The 17,544-nt window shown below is 38.0% G+C and overlaps 1 protein-coding gene across 2 annotated transcripts in view; it reads left to right on the top strand.

The window, feature by feature from the left end:
* The window catches only part of tbc1d32 (TBC1 domain family, member 32), a 58,499-nt gene that overhangs the window by 30,330 nt on the left and 10,625 nt on the right, over nucleotides 1–17,544 (top strand). For both annotated transcript variants that reach the window (XM_060866210.1, XM_060866211.1), the window contains exons 23-31: nucleotides 1,466–1,554; nucleotides 6,185–6,307; nucleotides 7,767–7,875; nucleotides 8,103–8,199; nucleotides 9,095–9,220; nucleotides 10,479–10,562; nucleotides 11,783–11,852; nucleotides 12,415–12,530; nucleotides 16,299–16,453. In XM_060866210.1, coding sequence (XP_060722193.1) covers nucleotides 1,466–1,554; nucleotides 6,185–6,307; nucleotides 7,767–7,875; nucleotides 8,103–8,199; nucleotides 9,095–9,220; nucleotides 10,479–10,562; nucleotides 11,783–11,852; nucleotides 12,415–12,530; nucleotides 16,299–16,453 — 969 coding nt within the window. The remainder of the gene's footprint in view (nucleotides 1–1,465; nucleotides 1,555–6,184; nucleotides 6,308–7,766; nucleotides 7,876–8,102; nucleotides 8,200–9,094; nucleotides 9,221–10,478; nucleotides 10,563–11,782; nucleotides 11,853–12,414; nucleotides 12,531–16,298; nucleotides 16,454–17,544) is intronic.

Genomic DNA, 17,544 nt, shown 5'->3' with positions numbered 1-17,544 from the left:
GTTAAATCAAGAGAGTCAAGAAGCTTTTATTGTCTTTCCAACCATAAGCATTTCTAGATGATGCAAACAACATTTCTCCAGGACCATAGTGCTACATAAAACATCACAGCATTAAGGACTTAAAGTAAGTTGTCCTAGCTATATAAAGTGCATCCTGTGTAATGCAGTGCAAACAGTGCGAGACAAAAGACTACACTACAGGACAAATACACAAATAACGCAGAGCAGTGTACAGTCTGTATATTATACAGTACATTGTGCAAAATTATCCACTTTTACAGTGTAAAAGCAGCAGTTGGATGAGGTATTGACATGTGGTGTGCAAATCAGCAACATGTCATAAGTCTGAAAATAGAATATGAATTAACACCTTTTTCACAACAGAATAATGTTATAACAGCAGATATTTTATTCACTGATTTGCTCACACACTACTCTTGCTATGGTCATGTATAGATACAGTGGTGTGAAAAAATATTGGCCCCCTTCCTGTTTTTTTTTTTTCTTTTCACATTTGTCACACTTTAATGTTTCAGATCATCAATCAAATTTAAATATTAGTCAAAGATAACACAAGTAAACACAACCTGCAGTTTTTAAATGAAGGTTTTTTATTATTAAGGGAAAACTAAATCCAAACCTACATGGCCCTGTGTGAAAAAGTGTTTGCCCCTAAACCTAATAACTGAATGTGAAGTTATTCACATTCAGGTGAAGCCACCCTTAGCAGCAAGAACTGCAATCAAGCGTTTGCGATACCTTGCAGGAAGGGGGCCAACACTTTTTCACACCACTGTATTTACACATACAGTATATTTTACTAATAATTCAACTGCAACTTTATTTCCTGGCATACTTAACATTAATTTCAGAAGGAAAATGGCAAAATAAGCCCAAGGTCTCTAAACTCATGAACTCATGAAAGAGGTAAATTGAGTTTAAACGCAAAATTTCTTTTGTTTTTAATTATTGCTCCTGATCAGGCAGGAAGTATAACCTTTCCATTGAGGTTAAATCGTGACAGTGAAATGAGCAGTGAAATGAGCCACTGTGCTTGTGAAATTAATCACCAGCAATTAAAACAGAAATGGCAGACTACATAACACCACTGCATTCTGTAGATGATGGGTTTCTTTGTGATTCACAGATTTTAGGTTACTTTCAATTGCATGTTTACATTTAATTACAGTGTGTCACAATTACATATAATAGACAAAGGCTGATTGTAAACCAGTATTTGTGCTTATGCTAATTGCCAGCCAATTATAAGTAAGTATTCACCCTAGTCATGGCATTAGTTGCAATCACCCCTATTTGGCTCATGGTGTTGGGAGAATCGAAATCCTGTACACTCCTGCAGCTTGACATCTTGCCATAAGAGGGCAGGCTTTGCCCAGAGATGAGTTATACATCCCTGAATTCCAGCATCATCATCCTCAACTGCCTTTCTCTTCTCTCCCCTCAGGACGTGATGGACCGCCTCGTCGTTATTAACTCCGATGCCAAAATCCACTCCCTGTTCAACTACGAGCAGTCACACACATTTGGCCTTAGGTACGATCAATAGTTCTCTCTCAGCTTCTCTTCTCTGACTCTATCCCTCTCTTTCTCTCTCTTTCTCCTTCTGAATGGAATGAGAGCGTACAAGGGAACGGCAGCACCATTTAGTGCAACATTATCTGATTAGAACTTTTCGGTCCATTTATTCTCTTGCTCTTTAGATCGATGAGGCCTTATTTGGCGCTCTGTGTTTGCCATGCTATGATTATGTCAGATAACGGGATTTCACATTAGGAAGATTAGTGTTGGAAAGGATGTAAAACTGACCAAGGAAAGTTGGAAATCCTATTCCCTTTGAGTATGTGCTGTAAGTAAAACTCATTCATCTTTGACTACAGATGTAATAATAGCTAGAGCAGAACTTATTTATATCAATAAAGAGTGTATTAATGTTTTTTTCCAGGAGTTGGATATACCACCATTGTCAATTGTTTCTTAAACTGTGCCCATGGGTGTCTACAGATTCAAACAATTTTGAGGTACTGCACGTTGCCTACCCCTAGACATTTCCGAAAGTGATATACCCCTATTAAACTCAGCTGCTGGGTACAGGGTTCTCAACCAACTCCATCTCAGCAGGTAGAATTTTCATGGCCCTTATTCATGCACGCTCTTCTCCCTAACTGCCTCCTACAGGGAGGCACATGGCACTTCTGCAGAGTGTTAATTTGACAGCAAGGGTGTTATGTTCTGAGATCGAGGTTCCTTTGCTTGCTGAGATGTTTAATGAATGGTGTGGGCATGCATGCGATGTGATGTGCTATTGTTTTCTTTTGTGCTTTTTAAAACATTATTGCTTTACGTGCAATCTGGCCTTCCTCATTTGCTAATCCTTTCAAGTCCTGTTGTTCGTGTTAAATTCATAAAGGGACCGTGTGATTTCCAACTGCGTGATTTTGCACAACTAATCATGGCACAGGATAGCACTCTCATGAGGTGTTTTCTCCCCCAGAAGGACTGTTATTACTCTTGTAAGGGGGTGGTAAATCTCTCCAGAAGAGCTTAGCCTTCCTGAAGAAGTATTCTGTGAGTTCTCCCTAGTTGGAGAATTAATCCTCCATACGTGGAATGTTAAACCTCCCCAGAAATAATTGTGAGTCTCCTAGAAGTAGGGTTAGGTACTTTTGAGTTAGCCTCCCAAATAAATCCCAAGAGTTTTAGCCATCTAAAAAGGTGAGTTAGCCAGCACAGGTTAAATGTTCAACCAGCCAAGAAGAAGTGTTTGTCCATCCCAAAGGAAGTGTTCAACCACCCCAGAAAGTGGTCAGCCTCCACAGAAGAGTACGTAGCCATTCAACAAGGGCTGTTAACAATCCTAAACTGGGTATTGAGCTTCAACAGATTATTTTTTTACTGACTGATTGGAATTCTTAGCTAACCCTAATAGAAGTTACTAGCCTTCTCTGAAAGGAGTGTTAGCCGAACCTAAAGATGAATTTAACCATCCCAGTACAATTGTTTAGCCTCCCAGAAGGATTACTTAGTTCTTCATAAATGGAGTGTTCAGTTGGAATAGTAATATTTGCCATCCCAAAGGTGTTGTGCTGGTGAGTGTGTTTAACCCAGAAATCCCTCCCTGTGGAGGGCTGTTTAACCCCACCAAGAACTGTTAGGCACCCAAGAACTTTTTCTCATCCTCAGTAAATGAGTGTTACAGCAGGGGGGTAAGTTTTCCCAGAATGACCGTTGGGTACTCAAGGAGGGGGTTTAGCTTCCCCTGAATGATTGTTGGTAACCCAGATGGTGGGATAAACTTCTCTAGAAGGAGGGTTTATCTTCTCGATAATGATTTTTGGCTAACCCAGACGACAGGGTTAAGCCTCCCAAAGAGGAGGGTTTAGCTTCCCCCGAATAATTTGGGGGTTAAGCTGCCACAGAAGGAATTTCTATGCTTCCTCTAAAGGAAGGTTTGTCTTCCCCAGAATGAGGGTAAACCCCTTGAGAAGGAGTGTTCACATCACAGAATGACTGTTCAGCCTTCTAGAATGAAAGATTAGTACCAGAGTTTACCTGAAGAAAGTGTTTTGCTTCATGAGAATACATTTTGTTACCCATCTAAGAAGGAGTGTGCAGCAGAAGCAGTGGATAGTATCTCAGATTCTGCAGGATTAACGAATTCAGAAGGGGAATATAGCTTTAAGTGCATGAGGTACCCCAGATGAAAAGATCTAGCATCGTTGGAAGGAATGTTTAGGACCCAAATATTGGGGTAGGCAACCTGGAAGGAGTGTCAAGCTTCCTTTATAGAAGTGTTCAGCTCATGTGGGAGATGTGCTTGACACCTGAGAATAAGTGTTGACCATGACAGAATGTGTCCTAGTCTCTCTATTTCTATTCCCTACTTTTGTGTGCAGAGCTACAAGGTATCATTGCTTTGTCGTATTATGATCCAGCTGAAATAATGCCTGAATGCTCTCACTTATCTTTAAAATAATCCAAATGATTAAAATATGTAGAATGAATAAAGTAGCATACAGTAAGGAAGTTGTAGGCTGGTAAAGGGCTCACAGGGTTGGATCCCACCCGTCACGTCTGACTCAGTGACTGCATGTGTCGTTACACTGGAGGTGTCAGGTCTAAATCCGCCTCTCAGATATTCATCATCTCACACCGATATACTTTCCTTCCCACACATCAACATAACATTCCTCTGAAAGGAGTGAATGTAAAAAAAAGGTTGTTGTCTGCTGAGTTTCTTATCTTCAGCTCCAGTAAGACCCAGAGGATGTTTAGTATATTTATGACAAGGGCTATGAAATAAACCAGATAATGTGTGTGATTATGCAGTTTATATGATTGCCTTCAAAATGTACACCTGCAAATAGCTTTCAATTTAGCATGAAATTACATTTAGGCAGTGTTCAGTTGAATTGACCGAAGGGTTTTTCACAGGTCTGTCAAGCTAAAGAAAAATCAATTCTGACTCCATTATAATGTCCTGATTTACTAAGAACCCAAATAACACACAGTTGTTTGCATATTGTCGCTGTCGGGCGGAAACCTCATATGTCCAAATTTGGTCAATTTCATATTTTTTCACATATCGATGCTATTGGTCAGGCCCCACGTGGGTCTGTTATTTTTACAAGTTATTAACCAATCTAAAGTCTTGAAAATAGCTTGAGTGCAGATCTCATAACTCCATTGGACACTTCAACTGTCCACCTTTTCCTCACTCCGTGGGAGAGCTTCGCGGCATATTTCTCCTCAAGAAGAGTCGCAACGAATCAACACGTCTTCTGAGGTAAATATCTTCAAAACACTGGGCTCAAAGAAAAAAAATCTTGACCCCCGCTAGTTCTGGTGCTCGTCTGAGGACAGGAATTTAGTGCAAGACAATCCACTGCAACGCGGACTAAACACTGTGCACTGCAGATAAGGTACAGCGTTTTTTTAATTTCCTGAAAAATACCGGTTTTGGAGATACGAGGATTCCGCCCGACAGCGACGATATACAAAGAGATCTGGATGCTTTATAAAGAATAATTGCATCACATGCAGAGTTTTTGAGTGTTTATATGCTCTTGATAGATCATATTAATATTAAAGAGAAGAGCAATCCTCTGTGAGCTACAAGGTTTGAATATGTTTCAAATACACAGACACATACATATGCATTATGTATACGTACATGATTTGTGTGTGTTTCAGCTACACCATTAAAACCACTGAGAGACGTAGCGAATAACATTGATCTGTCAAGAGATAGGATATATTAGGCAACATTTTTTAGGTAGGTGGTAAATGTCAATCCACTATCTAGTGCCAGGACCCAAGGTGTGCTACAATGGCTCTTCTGTGGAAATCAGACCAGACAGACTAGGCTTTACTCCCCAAGCTTAGCAATTTGCATTGGGTGGTAATGTGTTGCCTGGTTCACCGTTTGTTCCTCCATGGACCACTTTAGTAGGTACTAACCACTGCATACTGCTAGCGCCCTAAGAAATGCTGTTTTGGAGATGCTTTGACCTAGTAATCTAGCCATCACAGTCCTTACACCTATTAGATCTGTACTCTTGCCCAATGTTTCTGCTGCCAACTCATCAACTTCAAGAACTCACTCTTCACTTGCAGCTTTATATATTCATGTTATTCACTGCCCAATTATTCACATTTCCTGTCAGTGGTTATAATGTTATGGCTGATCGATTCAAGTGTTATGCTATAGCTTGCAAAATCTTTCCAAAATCTGGTGCAAAAGCCAGGATACTGATTTAGCCTTACTTTCTGTGAAAAGGTTAGAGTACTCTGGAGACTCATCTCGACTCAAGCTTCAGTGCCATCGTTAGTATCCATTAGAGAGAAAAATCAGAGTCTCATCACAACTACACCAGCTCACCCCCGCACCCTGCACCCACCTACACACACTTATTCAGATCTGCTCTTATACTCTCCACTCACATAAAACATTCTCAATGCCAGAAGTCCAGGCTTTTATCATTTCACTGATTTATTTATGTATTTCAGTTTGATGAACAAAACACGGTCATAAGTAGTACAGTAGTAGTCTTGTTTCTATGCAACCTTTGCAGCAGTATGACCCTAGAGACAAATATGTTTGTTTTTTCTTTTTTCCCCCCATTTAATTTCATCTAATCAAACACTTCATCTTTTCCTCCTTTAGACTCCTAAGTGCTATGTGCTGTAACCTGGACTCTCTTTTGCTCCTGGAGTCTCAGTTTAAACTCTCAGACGTTCTGCTTCAGAGTCAGAAGGACAACGTCTTCGAGTCCCCAACTGGTGAAAAGTATGTGCAACATACCTTACACATTTAAGTCCTCCTCACTATTTAACTCACTAGTAAACAATATATTATATGAAAACAATCAAAGACAGGGTGGGACGATGCAGTCTACTATAACCTGAAGTTACTGTTACCATGCTGAAGTTGATTAGTATTGATTAGTTTTCTTTATACTGTACCAAAGAATTTTGCCAACTACTACAATCTTTTCATTCTTCATGAACAAGACAGTATTTACCAGTTTATAGCTATATTTAATGTTGAGGAATGTTTGTCTGAAAAGTTAATTCTTGTTATTATAAGAAGTTATTACTTCTTATCACAGATATACACCTTCATTTGCTCACCACTCTTTTTTTTTAATTATTTGTGAAGTTAATAATAATAATAATAATAATAATAATAATAATAATGCTACTACTACTACTACTACTACTACTACTACTAATAATAATAATAATAATAATAATAATAATAATAATAATGTCAAATTAAAGTTGTTGCTTTACCTTTCCTACACAGAAGAGTCTTCATGACAGAGGAATTTGTCCTTCAGATTCAAGGGCACTAATAAAAGCGAGTTTATAGCTGCAATATTTATAGCTGCTATAACCTTAACTGGCTAAGAGTGATTACTGGAACTAACTTGCTTTAAACAATTAAATGTAACAGATAAAAAATGATGTCATTCTTTAATCAGTGGCAAATAATGTGGTATAAAAGGAATAAATATGATGTGTTGTTATTAGGAATTAATAACAAATTTTTGTGTGGTAACAGTAACGATGCTTCATGTTGAACCAAGTCACACCACCCCATTGTTAATTATTGTCCTGTAGCAGCTTGTTTCCAAGGATTTTATTTTTTTTACACAGTGTGTATATCTTTGTTTGATTTAGACATAAGTGTATAAATAGCTATGTACTTGATAACAACTAAGCAATTTTTAAGCAACTAAGTAATTTAGTCAAAAATGTAATTTACACAATATTCTTTATTCAATGCAGTAGTCAATCAGCAGAGACACACTTGAAGACATTTGAATGTTTGATTGTTGCTTATTTAGCTATGAGGTGATTGTAACTAACGAATAATGGACGCTATAGTGTAATGCAAATCCCATGCCTGATTTATCACACAAAACGAGTTCTAACAGGAAACTGGTTAGCGAAAGTGTTGTATAAAAATGGACAAAAGTTCCTCACAGTGCTACATGTCACTGTCACAGCAGAATTCCTGTGTTTTGAGGGTTTTTGGAAGTGGAAGATTTTGAACCAGAAGTTTCCTATAAATTCCATGATAGGCTTCCTTACACCTGTTAATGGCTTATGTCCAATTGAAGGCATTATTTCCTCTTCACTTCCAGTAACTTACCATCTGCTACCAACCAGAGCCCAAAATTATTACTGTGTTATACCATTTTTAAAGATAATGTTTTGTTGATTTATTTTTTTTTACTTAGTGAGTTTATCATCGATGGCCTGTCTGTGGAGAGAAACCATCTCCTGGTTCGAATGAATGTAATAGGTGGCCCATCTGAAAGGAAACTTCCTCCCAGAGCACTGCAGAAGGTTAGAGTGCTCATTTTTTCCTCATTTGAGCTAAATTGGAAATTAAAGCAAAAAAATTGCAGATTGACACCTATAATCTTTTTTGCTTTATTTCCTATAAATGGTTTCTTATTTATTCGCTTTGTTCCCTAATTTCATCTATGATCGTTCCTCTACTTTTGCTTCTAGTTCATTTACAGTGATAACGAGAGCAGTTCATTAATTAATATTGTCCATCTTCCTTTTAGGGGAATGATCCATACCCATGGCCAATATTTTCATCTTTCCCTGTGCCCACATGTTACACCCTCGAAATATCATCAAAGACCTCATGGACTAAACAAGGTAAGAAGCTTCTAATTTCTTCTAATACTAATTTCTTGGTATTAAAGCAACTCAACACTAATTTTCATCTCGTTTTATTTTTCTTTCATTGTCTAGTCACTTGGATTTGTTTAGTCTAACATTCATTTGTTTAGTCTGGTATTTGTTTTACTTGTAGCTCCTCCCCCAGAGCCAGAGCAATGCTGCTCAGCTCCACCACATAGTTAACAGCATGCAAAGTTCAGCGAAGGTTGCGGAGTCAGTTAGGAAGGACAAGGCTTGTCAGAGTATTTATTGCGATTACAATTCACCTCACAAGCACCCGAGGACTTAATTCTCAGTCCTGGGATTCAAATGGGGCCTCAACCTAATCACTAGCTCAGACATAATTGCTGAGTTGCCACTTTTAATTCTACACAAGGCTTTATTTAATTGCATTTACACGGATAACACAAGCCTTGTGGTTGCTACCGATGTATGGAGTCACATTCATATATTAATGACATTGTTCTCTTTGAAAAGGGAAACATGAAGTAATTCATTGAAATAATTTCCGAACATTGATCAGTGAAGCATCTCTGTAATACAGTATGTCTACCAAAAAATTGGGATGTTTAGCTGCATATCTTATCTGCTGTCATGTCACCGCATCTATATTTCTAAGTTAAAACTGTCTCAACATTACACGGGCAAAGACTGGTGAAGCAGGTGAGCTCCTGAGCGTAATGACCCCGATTTATTCAGTTTTGTCAGGAAAAATATTTGTAAGTCAAAAAGCATGGCATTTCTTGTCTTATCAAAGGTCACGCTCAGTTGATTGAGTGTAGCCTCCTTTGTAAGCCTAAGGACTGGTTTTAAAAGTCGTGAAATAATACAAATCCATAAATTTGTGAAAACAATTTGTGTATTGCTCCAGACTCTGAGGTGAGCGCTTTCCTGACTTCCTCCAAAGATGGTGAGAGAGATGAAAACTGGATGGACAACTGCAGGAGACATCTGTGCAAAGCCATTACCACCAAATCTAGTGTTCTGACAGGAAGTGGTAAGCACTGACATTTACACGCTGAAGATAGATGCTTAAGCATGCTGCAGATGTACAGGTCACTCACATTTGTTGACAGCAGTAACTTAATACTGTGTGTGATTTACAGCCCGGGTTTTGGCATCAGAGACAAAAATCACACATTATGAAAAAAAAAGTTGAGATCTGTGGTCTTAGAATGCATAAGGTGCCATGCCAACAAATGGTTTCCCTTTTTTGGTCTTTCCACATTTTATAGTCTTAATATAATATTAAACTTTTTCTGCTGTATTTCTTATGTTCTGTAAAGCTGCTTTGAGACAATGTCCATTGATAAAATAAATTGGAATGAACTGAATTGAATCATCTGCCAGCCAGTGCTTCAATTTCACATGACAGCTAACACATGCCAACACGTTCTTCCTCCGAGACACTAAAGCTAGGTATATGCGTTCACCCGAGTATTGAGCACTTCCGTTTCGCACCGATCACTTCCGGAGTTGTAGACATATAAACCGCATGCTCACAACGCCAAGACGCAAAGAATTGCCCGTAACTCGTTCTAGCCTTGTATAGTATTGTAACTGTTAGCTTTTCTGCATATGACCCTGTTTGCCTCCTTACAATAGGATATAACGGCAATAGCTAAATGCAAATAAAACATACTTATTACCTCAGGCTCACTTTTAAGCCCAGATCACGTTGATTGTGGAAGTAGGCAGAATTTTCATTATTGTTCGAAGATCTTCATCATATAACCTGACACACATTCTTTCAATGGTTGTTATAGAACATGCCAGATATTTTACTCGAATCATCTCATACAGAGTGACGAGTAATAATCTTAAAAACACAGCTTAAATAGCACAGTCAGAACCTGGCATAAAAGAGACAGCACAAACACAACAAATCCTATGCGCAAGGTGTTCTACAGGGATGTGTCCTCGGCCCGGTCTTGTTTCTAAATAACATGCAGCCCTTTGGGACATGATTCACCATTACAGCCTGAGATTTCAGATGATGTTTAGATCTATATTTGCTCTAGCTCCTGTATTGTGAAATAGTTCAATTGTCTTAACTGCTTTGGGAATAAAAGTGAAATGGTTTCATTTTATTCTTCTTCTTTTTTTTTTTTTAACAAATTTATTCTTTAATTATTCTTATAGTCACACTTTCTATCAAGCCCATTGATAAACCATAAGCACATTATACAAGCTTTCTGAGGATTTAGATTTTTATAGACGTGTAATAGTGTTTTGAATATGGTTGTTTCCCACAGTGTTAGCCGACCTTCTGGAGAGGGCAGTGCTGCACCTCTCCTCCTCTCCACCTCACTGCTTCTTCCCACCTGCAGAATACAAAGGTCAGTACTGAAATGAAATCACCAGTCAGTTATAGGCTCCATTTTACATTAGTACTCCACCATAAATTTTCTTAGTAGTGTAGAAATGGACTGTAGTGCTTCCATTGTTTTTATTCCTTACATACTATATCAATTAAAAATGTATCAGTAAAAACGATTCAGTAAAGATGACAAGGTGGTTTGCTTTTGCTCAAAATGTGACAAATATGACTAATTCATTGGAAAGTCTTACAAAGACTTCCTCTTTCTATTAAGCAGCTATTGAGTCACTTTCTCCAAAATGTTCACATGATGCTATGATACATTAATAAGGCATTGTAGAATTTGTTAACATATGAACATATGACTGATTTTTATATCGAAATAATTAATAAGTGAATTATATCGGTAAGATTATTAGGTACGACTAAGCAAAGAAACCGCTGTTAAAAATTCATCAACAGCATTATAAACATTTTTTTATCAATGTTTAATGAGCTGTAATAGCTTTTCATGTTTAATTATACCACTGTGTGTCATGCTTTATAACCTTATGAGTGTATTCATAGGACTTAGTCAAGTCAAGAAGCTGTTATTGTCATTTCAACCATATACAGTATAGCTGACGCAGTACACAGTGAAATATAACAGCGCTTCTCCAGTACCATAGTGCCATGGTACTTAATCAGCGAGCTTCCACATCCCCCAAATTATTATTTAGACTTGGTGAGCTTTCAGAATACAGGCTGTCTATAATATATTGTCATATTTTCATGCACGCCTTTTTAACTCTGCTGTTAAATTGTATTAGCTTTTCTTATTGGTAATACGCATTAACCAGCCATAACTGTGAAAGTTCACTTAGCGGCACTTTAAGTCATGCTCTGCTGTTTTCTGGGCCACTGGCTGTTTAAGACTGACTGCGCAGAGACAGACACATCCATCTGTGTTATGTCATCATTACACTCCTGCCATTGTTCTAATATTAATGAGGACAGAGGAGTGGTTTCATAATCACATCGGGGGCTCATTTCCCTCGCACCAAGGGCATTTAACCAATTAAGCGCCCTGATGAATGGACGGCGCCCAGACGACTGTACGATTCTTTGCTGCACAAAGCGATGAGGACCGTCCTGTCAGAGGAGCATTGTTACTGCCTCTGCTATTATAAGCAGCCTGCATGGCTGGCGTCGATAGCACCGTAAACGTGCAGTAATTTGTCTTTACTTTGTCTTTTATAGTTGTGGATCACGACATAAAGGCTCGCAATCTGACGCCCGTGGAACAGCTGGGCATCAGCTCGGCTCTCAGGTTGGTGTTTCAGCCGCAAGGGGAAAATTTTCCTGTTTTCTTCCTGTGAGCTTCAACAATGAGCAATGAGATAATCACATATTCATTATAGAAGACTTCTGCTGGAATCTGCTGCCTTTCTGTAGAGATCTGGCAGCATAATTAAACTTAATTAGTCAAATTATTAAAAAAAAAAAAAAAAGATTTTTTTTTTTATTATTGATTTATTTATTTCAGTTTATATCTACTATGATCACAAGACATTCCACTACATTTAATGTAACAATAAATGGATAAGAAAATTACAATATGCCAGAAAAATAAATAAAATGAATTTTTAGCAATTTGTTGTGGAATAAAAGGTAAAAAAGATGAACTTCAGGGTGGTTACTGTACCTCCGTTTCATCCCATTGTCCTTTGTTGAATTGAAAATGTTTGAAAAGATTTGTTTTTCTAGAAACATGACTTCATGTCACCTTTGTACTTCTGTTATGACAGCACTTTTAACCATATACTGTATTAGTAACGCTGCACATCTGCAAACCTTTTTGTCACACAACTTTCATGTGCATGTCTGTGTAGGTACGGTTTACTGCTGAAGTTATGGAGAGAGGATTCAGAGCAGGATCTCTGTCTTCTCATCAAACACTGTCAAGAGTTTCTGTCTCAGCAGCGTATCCCAATCCAGTCTGATCTCCGTATCCTTTCTGTTCAGGCTTTAGTATCGCTTTCTGTTATATCTGTTTTATAACCTTCCTAAACCTCAGTGTGTTCTGAATATTATTAAAAAAATTGACTATGCTACTGTAAAAGGTTTAGAGCAGACGCATGAAAGGACAAACCCTGCTATAAAGAGTTTATGGTATTTCACTGACAGAGTTATGTGTATGTAACTGATAATTTGGTACAGTGAAAGAATTTGAGAAAAAACTCCCTAGTCTAAGTTTAACTGCCTAGTCGAGTCCATCTGAAGGATTTATCGAATGCAAGCTTTTTTTAAAGCATATCATCTTGTCTGTGTGGGTGTTGCAGTGATTGTGGAGAGCAGAAATACCACCACAGATTAGCTGTGAAGATCCTCTGTGAGCCGTACCAGATATTCACATAATAAACAGGAAGTCCTTTCTCTAGTCCTCTTGTCTGCTTGCTTTTAAGTCACGTCCATTCAAGTTTTCAGTCAGCTAAATGTAAATATCTTACAATGCACGTTTTGCTATCCAGGATTGGTCAGAAAAACATGCCATAGGGGATAAATGGGGATTTTTTTTCTGTCCTCATGCTTTGCTTCAGGCTTTTTGTCTTCCTATCAAACAAACATTACGGAAACATACAGGGAAAACCAAACAAACTAAGAGTTAGGGAACAGCACCATAGCTAGGCAAGGCTAGGAGAACACAAACTATAGGCAAACAATACCCAAAATCTCCCCACAGATACAAACATAAAAACAGTGATCCAGGAAACAAGGACAGCAAAATAAAATAAGGTGACAAATCTGGAAAAAACTGTCCAATAGTGTGATTAGCCTACAGCAGTAGCCTACAGCCTAACTTGTTTATAGCAGCGACGCATTGTAGGATTGGTGGATGCCAATCGCTGTAAACACGAAGACGCCGCAATGTGGGCATGTTTCTGTTTATTCAAGTATGTGCGGCAGTAATGGAGAGTCAAGGCGAGAGCAAGACGAGTTTCTCTAAGTGGAAATATGCCCATTATTTCTTTAAAAAAGTAACAAAGTTACTTTTAACAGTAACACGTGACTTTTTGGTGTAAGTAATCAACAAAGTAATTGAGTTACTTTTTGAATGAAGAAACTAGTAACTGTAACTAGTTACTATTTCTTAGTAACTAGCACTACACTGCTCACTAGCTACACAAAGACTTTAGTCAACAATTTGGGCACTGTTTTGGATACTTTCAACCCAGGACTTAGTTATAGTAGCACTAAATGATCCATCAGCAGGCACAAGGTATTATTATTTGTTCTAAGCCTGTTAATCTTAGCTCACGCCCAAAGAATTTTGTAATGAACCAAAGCGACAAAATATTAGTTCCATTCATACATCCAGTATTTTCTGTGGTTCCAGTCCATTCTATTTGTCCATTCTAATTTTTTTTTTTTTTTGCCATTTCTTGTAAATGTACACTTGTGGGTAAAACCGTAGTCCATAATAAAACTTGTTTCTTCATCGTTTCATGTTAAATTTAATCAGTCTTGTCATAATGAAGCCATATCTTGTTCTTCAGGCTCATTTATTCCTTCAAATGACTCATATACATTACATTAATTGGTGAAATATTTATTATATACTGTTATACATGTAGCCTACGTGTTTAAAAAAACTACGCAGTTCACGGCGGATAAGCAGTATAGCTACAGTATGCTGAACTCAGCTGTCACTATGGTAACCAGATAAGAGATGCTTTTTGCCTGCCGACTGAAATGCTATGCTGAGTGGGTGATTTCTGACCTTCCATATAGAAGCTGAAGAGACGCCTGCAGCACTGAGAGTTTTGTCGCCTACAGCGATATGTAGCAATACAGCAACCTTTTATATGCCTACCATTTGTCTTTGAAAAGGCATTCTGGGAATCATTTACATGTATGCCATGCAGTCTATCTAATATAAATGCTAGAGTTTATGGATGTGTTTATCGTGCAGTAGCGGTGTAGGACTCCAGCCTCCTGTTTGTTTGTTTTTCAGTCTTCCTTGATCTTGGGTCCAGATGTTGAACTTAACCAGATGTTGAGTACAGCTCGAGCATCTAAAACTATAAACTGTGGATTGATGCAAGATGCCATTGGATATCATATAATTATGTGCGATTTGGGAGGTAAATCTCGTTTTAAGATCTAAGATATCGGAATGATCTGACAGCATTTCGATTTGTAAGTTGTTTGAGTTTTTCCTTCATGCATATTTGGTCAAGGCATCACCACAATATTTTCTCCAGATCTTTTTGAGCCTGGATGTTAAGACGAGAGCCAAGATAAAAAGTTATCGCAGTTACTCTGACAAATGAAGTCCAATCACGATCACACTCGAATCTGACGGTGTTACAGTTGGATTTTTGAAGCTGATAGCAGGCGAGATGTGTCTTGTATCTCAGCAATGGTTTGTCAGATAGAAAATAACCGAACAGAAATATTCAATTCGGTGTGTACTGTATAGCAGTTTTAAGACCAAACTTGGTCACAAAGCAGGTTTGCAGGATGAGAATTCGGTCCCCTATTGAGCAAACCACGAGTGATAAACTCCCTGAGATGGCATGAGGAAGTAAACACGTCCTCTTCTGGGTGACAAAGGGATTATGAACACTACTAAACACAACTAAATGTGTTTACTGGATGTGAAGCATGAGAGGATTGTTGTGGGATGAGCACAGGACAGTCTTTGTGAGTACAGCAGCAGCTGTAGCTTGGGTCAAAATGTACAGTATAGTAGACGTGAGGCTAAACAACTGGCATAAACCTTTAGGGTGCCATGTAGGAAGTTTGAAAGCTGCAGAAAGTGAGATACAAGTGAAGAAGTAATCAGTCGCTGGTTCAGAAGGTGAGAGCTGACAAACATGTCTTCATAACTTTGACCTTTCACAGTCTATCATGCAGTGCTTGGACCCCTAAATTGCTTTTTGCAGTATGTTCATAATTGATGGTATAGATTTTTTATTTATTTCTTTATTTATTTATTTTTTACAGAAAAAGAATAAGGATCAGGGCAGAGTATGATGGCTATAATATAGTAAGACAAAAAGCTATAAGATGGACCTAAGATTTGGTAATGATGGTAATGTTGTTCATGTCCCAGACTGATATTAGCTTGTAATAGGTAACTATTTTATATTTAGCTCACTTGAAGCGCAACTGCGGATCACATGGTCCTCATATTTTATTTGGCTTAGTTTTTTACGCCAAATGACCTTCCTGATGAAAACCTCCTATTTTCTCTGGGCTTGGAAACAAAAAAAAGAAAAGAAAAAAGAAACAAATTTGGTCTTAACAAAATTGTATTAAGTTCATAAGGAAAACAGATTCCAATATGTCCAATATGTTTGTTTGTGTTTGGATGTACCTACTGTTCCATTTTACAGCTCATATATCCAGTCTTATCTAAATGCAGGTTTTTATTCCAACTAATCAGAGGCCAAACCTGAATCTGTTGAAAACCAACATCAACAGGTGGCATCAAGTGTGGCTCCTGCACTGACACTTGGTAAGATCTACAGGACACCATAGATATTGGGGGTGGAGCTATTGCCTCATGGAAAATTGTTAGAGATGCAACCTTTAAAAAACAAAACAAAAAAAATAAACTTCAGTTAATTGTTTATTGTAATAAGAAACATCATAAACTTATGACCAGTAGATCTGGTCTTTTGTATGTTTCAAAAATTTGGAGAAGGAATAAGTCTTCATGCAGGAATAAGGAGTAGTGATGTCAGTTCCTTGACCCTTGCTGCTTAAGGTTACCTGCAAGGTAGTTACCCTGGACATGACTGGCTCTCCTCCACTATTTTTCTCCTGATGGCTGGAGACGTGGGCCGCTCTCTCAACCTGCTACTGCGTTTCTCCCGGTTGCTGACTTCAGCCTTTCTCTGGCCACCTCGGATCTACAGATCTGTGAGTCCACTCTGACCGGCACCCCCATGCTAACACGGCTAACATGAGCAAGAGTGTTAATCTGTCTGTCTCCTTTCACTTCTCCATCAGTCATGCTCTTTTCGTGTTTCATATCCTCTTCCTCTCGGAGTAGCTACGCTTTTTCTCAATCCTTGTGTGTTATTCACTTTTTTGTTCTTTCTCAAGTTCTTTTTCCATCTGTTTGGGGAAATCTGAAATGGAGTAATTATGAAAAGTTCAACCCCAAGTGAGCTTTTTCAATTGTTATCTGCTGTGTCCCTCTTGTGGTGTGATTCGTAAGGTATAAACCACTCAGGGGTGTGCTGTTCTAGAAAAAGAATCAACGATGCAACCAGACATACAGCAGAATTGCTGCTACTATGCTGAAATGCTTATTTTCCAATAACAGCACATCCTGAAGTGTTTTATTAATTTTATTGCATTGCCATTTGCCAAGGAATAATTTCTTAATTTATTCATTTATTAAAGCATGACGTCAAACCGTATATGTGTATAGTTATTTTTAAAGTTGGGGAACACTCTTAGTACAAGTTCTTTACTGTTGTCACTTATGTTTTAGCAACTAAAAATTGTGGTCTATTGGCTATGGATATGGTCATTACTTTTCCAGCCACGATTTCCCACGTACAAAGTAACAGCTTTACCTCTGACTGGTATACTGCTGACACTGGAGACTCCTTCAGAAAAAATTTAAATAAAGACTCACTGCAGAAAAATTCACAATATCAATAATTACTCATGTTTTTTGTTTTGTTTTGTTTTTGAGCGTTATCAGTCTAATTATACACAGACAAACAGACAGACAAACAGACACAAAAATACACATATTGACAGACAAATACAAAACCAGACAGACTGACCCAGACAGTCTAACAGTCAGAGAGAGAGGGAGAGAGAGAGACAGACAGACAGATTCACAGACAGCTGTGCTTTGCGTTGTTTATTTTGGTTGTTTTTATTTATTTTTGTTAGATTTTGTTTATTTTTGTTAGATTTGTTTACATTAAGCATTATATAGTACCGGTGTACATTTTTTACCGTACATATTCTAAAATATTAGAAAACAAGCA

This window comes from Tachysurus vachellii, chromosome 3, assembly GCF_030014155.1.
Source record: "Tachysurus vachellii isolate PV-2020 chromosome 3, HZAU_Pvac_v1, whole genome shotgun sequence".
NCBI classification, from domain to species: Eukaryota; Metazoa; Chordata; class Actinopteri; order Siluriformes; family Bagridae; genus Tachysurus; species Tachysurus vachellii.
The sequence above is the reverse complement of the archived record's forward strand: the minus strand, read 5'-3'. Positions and strand labels throughout refer to the sequence as shown.